The 10,000-nt window shown below is 44.8% G+C and overlaps 2 protein-coding genes across 5 annotated transcripts in view; one reads left to right on the top strand and one right to left on the bottom strand.

The window, feature by feature from the left end:
• Nucleotides 1-3,998, top strand: part of rnaset2l (ribonuclease T2, like) — a 17,733-nt gene extending 13,735 nt beyond the window's left edge. For all 3 annotated transcript variants that reach the window (XM_061877734.1, XM_061877732.1, XM_061877733.1), the window contains exon 9: nucleotides 3,670-3,998. In XM_061877734.1, coding sequence (XP_061733718.1) covers nucleotides 3,670-3,849 — 180 coding nt within the window. In that variant the 3' untranslated portion in view covers nucleotides 3,850-3,998. The remainder of the gene's footprint in view (nucleotides 1-3,669) is intronic.
• Nucleotides 3,999-4,002: 4 nt separating this feature from the next.
• Nucleotides 4,003-10,000, bottom strand: part of supt5h (SPT5 homolog, DSIF elongation factor subunit) — a 30,887-nt gene continuing 24,889 nt past the window's right edge. For both annotated transcript variants that reach the window (XM_061877730.1, XM_061877731.1), the window contains 13 exons: nucleotides 8,239-8,385; nucleotides 8,004-8,150; nucleotides 7,810-7,935; nucleotides 7,640-7,724; nucleotides 7,447-7,554; nucleotides 6,317-6,419; nucleotides 6,127-6,233; nucleotides 5,391-5,496; nucleotides 5,150-5,308; nucleotides 4,906-5,074; nucleotides 4,622-4,819; nucleotides 4,407-4,502; nucleotides 4,003-4,331 (listed from right to left, as the gene is read on the bottom strand). In XM_061877730.1, coding sequence (XP_061733714.1) covers nucleotides 4,191-4,331; nucleotides 4,407-4,502; nucleotides 4,622-4,819; nucleotides 4,906-5,074; nucleotides 5,150-5,308; nucleotides 5,391-5,496; nucleotides 6,127-6,233; nucleotides 6,317-6,419; nucleotides 7,447-7,554; nucleotides 7,640-7,724; nucleotides 7,810-7,935; nucleotides 8,004-8,150; nucleotides 8,239-8,385 — 1,692 coding nt within the window. In that variant the 3' untranslated portion in view covers nucleotides 4,003-4,190. The remainder of the gene's footprint in view (nucleotides 4,332-4,406; nucleotides 4,503-4,621; nucleotides 4,820-4,905; nucleotides 5,075-5,149; nucleotides 5,309-5,390; nucleotides 5,497-6,126; nucleotides 6,234-6,316; nucleotides 6,420-7,446; nucleotides 7,555-7,639; nucleotides 7,725-7,809; nucleotides 7,936-8,003; nucleotides 8,151-8,238; nucleotides 8,386-10,000) is intronic.

Below are 10,000 nucleotides of genomic sequence, written 5' to 3'. Positions count from 1 at the left end.
TGCAGTCATGTTACAGTGGATCTGGGTTAGCTTTTGTCTCTTAAAGGGTGAGTGAAAAATGCGTGAAGAATGGACTACCGACTTGCTAAAACCTGATAGGTCCGAATGACAAAGATCCATCCATCCATTTTCTACCGCTTATTCCCTTTGGGGTCACTGGTGCCTATATCAGCTACAATCGGGCGGAAGGCGGGGTACACCCTGGACAAGTCGCCACCTCATCGCAGGGCAAACACAGATAGACAGACAACACTCACATTCCCACACTAGGGCCAATTTAGTTTTACCAATCAACCTATGCATGTGCATGTCTTTGGAAGTGGGAGGAAGCCGGAGTACCCGTAGGGAACCCACACAGTCACGGGTAGAATATGCAAACTCCACACAGAAAGATCCCGAGCCTGGGATTGAACCCAGGACTACTCAGGACCTTCGTATTGTGAGGCAGACGCACAAACCCCTCCTCCACCGTGCTGCCCCAATATATATTATATAAAACAATACAATTATTTTTTTTTTTACAATTTTGTCCTAAAAGAAGAGTTTTCAGGCATAACAAATACTAAATCAAATATTAATATTAATATTACAGTAGTATTTCCCACTAAAGAGGAGACCAAACCATTCTGTTCAGCTCAGCATGACTAAATCAGACGAACAGAGGGTAAACAATATGATAGAGTATTATTTTCTCACAAATGCTACTTGATTGTTTGAGCACGCTGCAGCTAGTCCTGGATTGTCCTCAATCTTTCAGTAATGCGCATGATTCTAACATGTATGAGGCAAAAATACTACCTTAGTTACTAAATTATCAAGCCATACATTCAATGAATCCTCATTGCTAAGCTTAGCGGACAACACACAGATTGCCGTCTTACGCAGGGGCGCAGTACATCAACAAACATCCTTTTTAAACTTTGTGCAACTTTATTATACACACTCACATCCAAAAGGGATGCGCTCAAAAAAAGTATTTATTTATTTCTTTTTTAAACTTTCAACAGTGTGGTTTTTGTGCTGGTCGTGGAACTGTGGACCAGCTCTATACTCTCGGCAGGGTCCTTGAGGGTGCATGGGAGTTTTCCCAACCAGTCTACATGTGCTTTGTAGACTTGGAGAAGGCATTCGGCCGTGTCCCTCGGGAAGTTCTGTGGGGAGTCCTCAGAGAGTATGGGGTATCAGACTGTCTGATTGTGGCGATCCGTTCCCTGTACGATCAGTGTCAGAGCATGGTCCGCATTGCCGGCAGTAAGTCGGACACGTTTCCAGTGTGGGTTGGACTACGCCAAGGCTGCCCTTTGTAACCGACTCTGTTCATAACTTTTATGGACAGAGTTTCTAGGTGCAGTCAGAGCGTTGAGGGGATCCGGTTTGGTGGCTGCAGGATTAGGTTTCTGCTTTTTGCAGATGATGTGGTCCTGATGGCTTCATCTGGCCAGGATCTCCAGCTCGTTTCGCAGCCAAGTGTGAAGCGACTGGGATGAGAATCAGCACCTCCAAGTCCGAGTCCATGGTTCTCGCCTGGAAAAGGGTGGAGTGCCATCTCCGGGTTGGGGAGGAGACCCTGCCCCAAGTGGAGGAGTTCAAGTACTTCGGAGTCTTGTTCACGAGTGGGGGAAGAGTGGATCGTGAAATCGACAGGCGGATCGGTGCGGCGTCTTCAGTAATGCGGACGCTGTATCGATCCGTTGTTGTGAAGAAGGAGCTGAGCCGAAAGGCAAAGCTCTCAATTTGCCCGTCGATCTACGTTCCCATCCTCACCTATGGTCATGAGCTTTGGGTTATGACCGAAAGAACAAGATCACGGGTACAAGCGGCCGAAATGAGTTTCCTCCACCGGGTGGCGGGGCTCTCCCTTAGAGATAGGGTGAGAAGCTCTGCCATCCGGGAGGAGCTCAAAATAAAGCCGCTGCTCCTCCACATCAAGAGGAGCCAGATGAGGTGGTTCGGGCATCTGGTCCGGATGTCACCCGAACGCCTTCGTAGGGGGGTGTTTAGGGCTCGTCCAACCGGTAGGCCACGGGGGAGACCCAGGACATGTTGGGATGACTATGTCTCCCAGCTGTCCTGGGAACGCCTCGTGATCCCCCGGGAAGAGCTGGACCAGGTGGCTGGGGAGAGGAGGGTCTGGGCTTCCCTGCTTAGGCTGCTACCCCCGCGACCCGACCTCAGATAAGCGGAAGAAGATGGATGGAACTTTCAACTCTTGAAAAACAACTTCAGATCTATCTGATATAAAGTTTTTATTATTTCTTATGTTTTATTGATAATCCTTCATCAAAAATAATTGCATAATGGAAAACATTAAATATTTCTAAAAAATAAGTTGAAGAGTGGAATATTTGAGGTTAGGTAAATTACTAGTGATGTGCGATACCCCTGATTTTGTTTCTAATCCGATACAGAATAAAATTCAGGCTGGTAACGGCGATACTGATTGTTTGTGCAAATGTACCTAATGTGTCTTTTAAAATAGTTATCGGTATATACAAGTTAAATTTAAAAGCTAAAAAAAGTTGTGTAGCAAATGGTACAGCATAAACAATAGTTATTTACATATTATTTATTATACATTATTATATATTATTTATTAGGGCTGTGAATCTTTGGGCACCATACATTAAAATAAATGAATTAATAAAAACTATTAATGGAATAAAAATAAGTTACAATTCAGTTACATGAACATGTAAACAAAAGCATTAAACATTGACATTTTCACAAGTTTAGTTACTTTTTTAACACTGTGTTCCTGTTAATGATACACATGATCTCAAATAACTGATGTGTCAATATTTTTATATGCGAATCGATATTACAGCAGAAATATCTGGTATCGACGGTATCAATATTTCGGTATTGATCTGCACATCACTAGTACTTACAGCCTTAAATAGGTCACTAATTGATGACAACAATTTTGAAGAAGGCGACAAAACATTATTTTTACATGTTCTATTGAGAGCGAATGAGACTAAATATATATAAACTGCCCAAAATCAATTTAATTACATTGTAGCTGTTTGATGGCAGGCTAACTTGTTCGTGCTCATCAAAGCTTAGACTTCTGCGTGGTGAGCATAGTATCATACCAGCATTAGTCTGTTAAAAAACAGCAGTTATAATAAGAGTCAATGGGACCTAAAGAGTTTTCAAAAGAAAGTGTGTATACTTTTTTTATGCTATTCTAACATTAGAATCAATCAAAATGTATTTATACAGCCCTAAATCACACGTGTCTTACGGTCTACAAACTCAAGACATCCCTTGAACTAAACCCAAATTCGGGCAAGAAAGACTAAGGACCCTAGCTGGGGAAAAAGAAGAAACCTTGAGAAGGGACTGCAGATGTAGGGACCATCCTCTCAGTGATCAGCTGCAATGGATGTCCAGTGGGTACAATTATTAAATTTAATCTTATTTTTAAAAAGTTCTAAACCCCCCAAACTTTTCAGGCGAATTTTCAGACCTTTAAATTGAAAATCATATCACAGACATTCAATGCCTGTTTTGGGCCCTAGGAGTGCATAAAGGTTAACCTGTGAATCTATGGGTTGCCACTCTGGCCTTGGCTCGAAGGTTGGGGAACACTGCTATACAGTATTGAAAAGTGGTAGTCCACGAGGATGTAGGAGAAACGTTGCTCACGTGTGATCCTCCCGTCAGGATCGAGAGGTGTGGTTTCAGTTGAAGATCTATCTGTCTCGCAACATGACACTGGGCTGTGATCAGCATGATGACAACACGGGGGTCCTGCCCATGCCCAAAGGACACCCCTGCCCGTATGACGAGTCCTTCTACTTCTTCCCTATTGACCACCAGCGCCCGCTGCAACCCTGTGGATGACAACAGAACACCAGGAGCCGCTTGCACATCGCCGCAACCTCGCAAGCGTGGTCATTACTTACACTAGCCTGATGCCCAACGGGTCATGTGACACACCAGTCACCTGACTTTTTGGTTCCTGTAGCAAGCTGATTAAAAAGATGACAATATGTGTTGGCCTGTTGACAGTTTATTGAAGTCATGTCAGGTGACTAAAACCAACTGAGCTGGTAAGAGTTGAGTCAAACAAAACAAAACAAAAATAGAAAGATTCATAAAGTTTATCTTGGTAGTAAAATGCTGATGAGCCACAAGAATCCATGTGACGCGTGAAAGTGAGGACACAACAAAGTGTGCGGACATCAGTGGCCCAGACATCCCAGGAACCTCAGGTTGAGGATCATCAGCTGCTGGTCCAGTACTTTGCGTACGATGCCGTCGTCGCCGTCGATGCTCAGCAGGATCCCTGTCGCCTCGCGATGTTCTCCCAGAATCACTTTCACCTGCAGCCACACAAACATCCCACACCCGTTACATGACACTTTCAAAAGGAGAATGGTTTGTCTGCGAGCACTAACTTTGTCGTTCTTGGTGGGGGTGACCGGCTCCAGGTGGTCACTGCTGACGCTGACCACCTTCTCAGACTCTTGCATGAACACGGAGCACATCCCGCCCTGCAGGACAAAACAAGTCCACGACTCAGTAATGCTGGTTTTTATTCATCTCCTCCAGATATAATCAATGTTTTGCTGGGAGAACCGCTGGAACGCTAAAACAGGAAGATGTTTCTCACGGTCACACTCCTGATGACGCCGGTTTGTCCCATCAGGTCCATGAAGGAGTCCTTGACTCGGACCAGTATGTCGGTGGTCACCCAGTCGCTGCCGCCCTGCTCGATGTTGGAACCTGGAGTGTGAGGGTTGTAGCCACCAGGAGAGGGCGCTCCGGGGGTCATGGGGCTGTAGCCGACTGGACTGGGACTCGGACTGGCCTGTGGGACAAGGGTTCCGTACGTGCACGGTCATCGTCTTGATGACATCAGCAGTCATTCAGACCACGGGCAAGGAAGGACGTTACCTGGTAAGCCATGGGCGACGGCGTTGGGTGGTAGCTGGCTGGAGAGTGCGTGTTCTGGTAGCCTACTGGTGATGGCGCCACCTGGTGGTAGCTCTGAGGACTAGGACTGGGCTGGTAGGAGCCTTGAGGTGAAGGGGCAGCGTAAGGGGAATATTGCTCCGTGTTGTACCTGCGTGGGCACATGATGACAGCTGTTTGGTTAGAGAGAAGGAATCCGAGCCAGGGTCCATCAGACAGTACTCACATAGCAGGTGTGCCAGGTGTCTGAGGGTTGTACTGATTGTTGACCTGTGGGGAGGGGACTTCTGGGTAACCAGGCGTCTGCGGGTTGGGCGTACCCCCATACCCCTGAGGGGAGGGCGAGGGTTCGTCATCATAACCAAAGTCATACTCCTCATCGTTCCTGAAAGTACAAGAACAGGAAATCTTTGCATTCAAGCATTTTCAATCAGCAATGAGAAGCTTAACCTGTGACTGTACTTTACCTGGACGGCGTGTTGGGGTTAGTGGGGTCCCAGGCTCCGCTCTGACCAGGCGTCCTGCTCCCATCATGCAGTGGCGTCTGCGAGCCGCTGTGAGGTGTGCGGCTTCCTGGCAGGGAGAAAAGGGGATCATGCTATGCCTTTGTAGGGTCATATAACAATATAAATGACAATACAGCTTTTAATACTATAGCTGTACCGTGAAAATGCACATTGATAACACATTCTGTGTCCTGCAAATTTGACAACAACAAACGCGTCTTCAATGCAATAGAGTGTCATTGCTAGCAAGCAAGGGGCTAACGTTGCTCCATGGTGTAAAGCCGTTTCCAAATCACTAATCCTCATCTCAAAAGGTGGCAAGTGAACGCTTTTTCTTAGGTGGAATAGCAAAACATGCTACACTACACAGTGTAGGAGGATGGATGAAGCGATGCTAAAACTAGAGCTCTTGCATGTAAACAGTGGTGGGCCGATCGGTACAAATATTGACAGTGACATTATCAATCATATATAATAGCAGTATATGGTCGATACCACATGGATTATTTTTTAATATCACAACATCTTTTTGTTGTGATATTATTTTGTTTTTTTCCGCAACCTATATATCTGCAGCTTATAGTCTGTTGCGGATAATGTATGGGAAAACCTTTTTTTGCCTAAAATTCAGTGGGTGTGGCTTATATCCCGGTGCGCTCCGAAGTCCAGAAAATACGGTAATCACAATGTGTCTTACCGTCATGCAGCGGCGTCTGAGAGCCACTCATAGGTGTCCTGGAGCCCGAGCCGTACATGGGGGTGCGCCCGTGAGAGGAGGTCATTCCAGTGTGTTTCTGTGCGCCCCTGAGGAAAAGACGACAGTAAATCAGTGTTAGAACATTCTGTTGCGAATGGACAAAAGAGGGGAAAAAAAAAAGTTGACTCACATGGTGGTTAAGCGTTGTCTGTCAACTGAGATGGTCTGACAGGTGGAGTGAAGCTCCACTCTAGCTGTGGACTCTGTGGCATCCTTCACCACACCAATGTAACCTGAGACATGTCAACATCCGACATTGGATACGAAGTCAAAACATCAAGACTGTGTTATAGGCTTGAAAGTGTGACGTAATAAACACAATGCATTGTGGGTTTTACGGGCCTCTGAACAACTTATTTACATGGCTGAATGCAAGACTCTGTGCTTAAGTTTTGTTCTTTTCTTTACCAAGTTCAAAACATGGCGCAAACATGCAGCATCATTGACTGCCACAATCATTGTCATGATCGCTTCAGGGGAAAAAAACGTGCAAACCGTGAAAGCAAAACCAAGGAACTCGGGTAGGGAGCTAATAAAGAAATCGCAAATAGCCTGAATAGCAGCCGTGAGACGCTCAAATATCACTATTAACGCCATCACCTGGTACATCTTGGGTGTGTTCACTGCATTTTCACACTTTTAAATTTTAACTAAAGCATGTTGTATTTAGTTTCATATGTCGCATTTAGTAAGCTGTTAGCGTTAGCCAATCTAGCTGTGGTTACAAACAACATACAATATTTTGAGAAAAAAAGCCTGTTTACTTTAAGTCATCAGTAAGCACACAAATTAATGAGTATTATTTTAGGGAGAATAGCGCAGTAATAAACGTATTTAAAATAAAAGTTGTTTAAGGGAACTAAATAAAATAAAGCTGGGCATTATCACTCCATCTCGGAAGCATAAGGGTTGAAGGCCGCAGATTAGCCTCACAGACTTTGCGTTCTGAAATTCTTCACTGGTAGAAACCTTGACCGAAATCTCTTGTTCATTGGACGTGTTCATATGGCTCAATTTCACCAATTTTACTTATCCTTTCCAGGTAGCGAATCTTTGGAATAGGGTACAGTTCATCCCTGTACGTTGATTATTTTACTTTGTATGACCGATTTTAAAACAGTTTTTTGCTCTCTCTCACATTACCGCAAGTAGAGTACAGCCATGTAAACATATGCTTTAGCCAACAGCAATGGCGGCCACGGTCCCACAATGCATTGCGAAATCACGTGCCCTTTCGAGCCTGATTGTGACCCTTGTTACCTTTATAAGGACCCTGAGAGATGCGAACCGTCTGACCAATCAGCTCGTTGTCTCTTCGACCTCGGCCACGCCCCATTCCGCCTCCGCCTCCCCCTCGCTGCTGTGCACCTGCAGGGTGACAAACCTCCCTTCAAACATTCAAAATGTGAAAACTGATGCTCCACTGTTAACCAGCCAGAAGGGGGCCCCTTACCACCGCCACCATGATGCATGGGGCTGCTGATGCGTGGGCTCATGGGGGCGAAGCTTCCAACTGTGAAGTTGGTCACGTCTCTGGGCTGAAAGACAAAACCAACTGTGTCAGTCCTTCAAGAGATGGCGGCGTGCACGGGAGTGAATGAATGTCAGCAAATGACAGCTAACCTTGGAGCCGCCGGCTAACACGAGGTGGCGAGTCTTGCAGACAAACATTCCTCCGTTCTCCACAAGCTTCTTACAGTGCAGGAAGGCGAATCCTCGGAAAATATGGCGAATCTCACCTTCACGGCCCTGCAGGGAGCACACACTTTTAGTGTTCATATGAACGTGACCTTACGAGAAGACATCAATGTTCTTACCGAGTGCGGGCCGTCAATAACCTTCACAATGTCTTTGACATGGATGTTGTTCTGCTCAGAGTCCAGTGCCACTGCAAAACGGTTGTCCTTTTTGCGGTTGACTGCCTGGTGGCGCACCGTCAGCACTTTCCCGTGCATGTTCAACACCTGTGAGAGGGAGGGGGAAGTGGCATCATTCGCTCACGTTTTTTAGGCTATTACATGTATAAAAAAATAAAATAAAATAAAAAATCACCTGAAACGTCTCTCTTTCCAGCCGCACGATGACTCCAACTGTCTGCGGGTCTAGCTGCACCAGCTCCCCCCACTCGTGCTGGCCCCCTGCGTCAACGCCAGACGCCGTTTCTGAGCAGAGCTGCAGATCTCTGGGTAACACCTTCAGCTGCAGGCAGGAAAGAAGCAACCAAGGATCACCAGGCTGACTCTGCTCTCCGTTTACAGCTGATATCTTGAAAGGATATCAATATATATCGCCATAGACATGTGACCAACTAGTACTACAAATTGTGTTCCATAAATAATTTGATATATTTTCTTTCTTCCTCGGAAGAAACAGGAAATTGTGAAGCAAGGTTGTTTAGACAAACAAAGGCAGTTGCTAACCGAGCAACGCAGGAAGTGATCACTGATCACTGGGAATGAAATGAATTCAATTGATGCTATTTGATGTCTGCTGGCGTTTTCTTTTAAATGTTATTATTTTTTTTTAATTTAGGAAATATATTACTATAAAAAGCCTCTTACATGACAAAAAGTCTTTGATTGTGCATTTTTTTGCGTTCTTGTCATTTCAGACGCTTCCGAATTCACTGGTTAAGCGATCCACAGCCTTGCGCATTGAATGTGAAAGTGAAAGAAAAGTGTCAGAAAATGTCCGTGTGCGTATGTTTGTGTTGTCTAGATTGCAAATCAGAAAAGATGTTACAGACTATAGATCACATGCAACACGCTGACTCATACTACACGCTATTTTATTTTTTTGCTTACGCTGTCTAGCGCGTGGTATCTGGAGCTTAGTAAATAAGGCTCTGAGAGGAGTAACTTGTGAAAATAACTAAACAGGCAATTTGAAATTCTCTTTTCTCAATCTTTTCTTCTCCGCATGTTTGGTTGCCTCGCAATGCTGTTTCACTAACGTTCAACCTTTGCCAGCATATTTGATCACTTTCCCATCGCAAAGCCTCCAAAGTGCTTTCTTCAAATCTTTAAGTTTGAAGATGAATTCCAAAAGATTGGGTTCGTTGCCATCTTTTTTCTAACCACGACCAAGTCCAAGAGTTCTTTATCTCCACAGCCAACCAAGACACAGTTGTGTGTGTGTTGAAAAAGTTATGAGATCGATATAGCAAGCAATTACAAAACACGTGTGTGTTATTTCAAAACAAAATGAATACACACAAAAAAAATGCAGCATTTATGCTTCTTCCTTGGACAATATTTCACTTCCGAGCATCCCCAAATGTCAATGAAAGTACCCGGCAGTGACCAAAACATACTGTAATGTTCCAAGAATGGAAGCTCAGACAAATTCCCGGTTTGTCTTCATTTGACAAAAGCCACACTCTCGTACAACAGGCTTGTACGTCTCCTTCTTTTTTCAGCAACACTCGCAAAAGCGCTTACCCCAAATCAGCACACCACTTCCCTATCCTCACCCCGGACGTCCAGCCCCCCAATCAAAGCCATTGGCTAGAAATCCGTTGCAAGCCGCAAAGCCACGAAAGCAACCCGACTCGATCAATACGCATTGTTTTAGCAGTTTTATATGGGCATCGGAAAAAATGTCCACTTTGGCTAGAAACAGTGAAATTCCACTAAATATAAGGCATCTGGAAACCCTGGTAATACTATACCACCTTACCACTCTCATTCTTGAGCACAGCTGGTAATAAACCTGCAGAAAAAAATTGTCCGGTTTTTCTATGTTTACATTTTCACAATTAGCACTAATTTGTTACATTTCTTATGTATTCCTTTATTTTGCACCTTCATTTTAA

Source organism: Nerophis ophidion, linkage group LG18 (assembly GCF_033978795.1).
Source record: "Nerophis ophidion isolate RoL-2023_Sa linkage group LG18, RoL_Noph_v1.0, whole genome shotgun sequence".
NCBI classification, from domain to species: domain Eukaryota; kingdom Metazoa; phylum Chordata; class Actinopteri; order Syngnathiformes; family Syngnathidae; genus Nerophis; species Nerophis ophidion.
The sequence above is the reverse complement of the archived record's forward strand: the minus strand, read 5'-3'. Positions and strand labels throughout refer to the sequence as shown.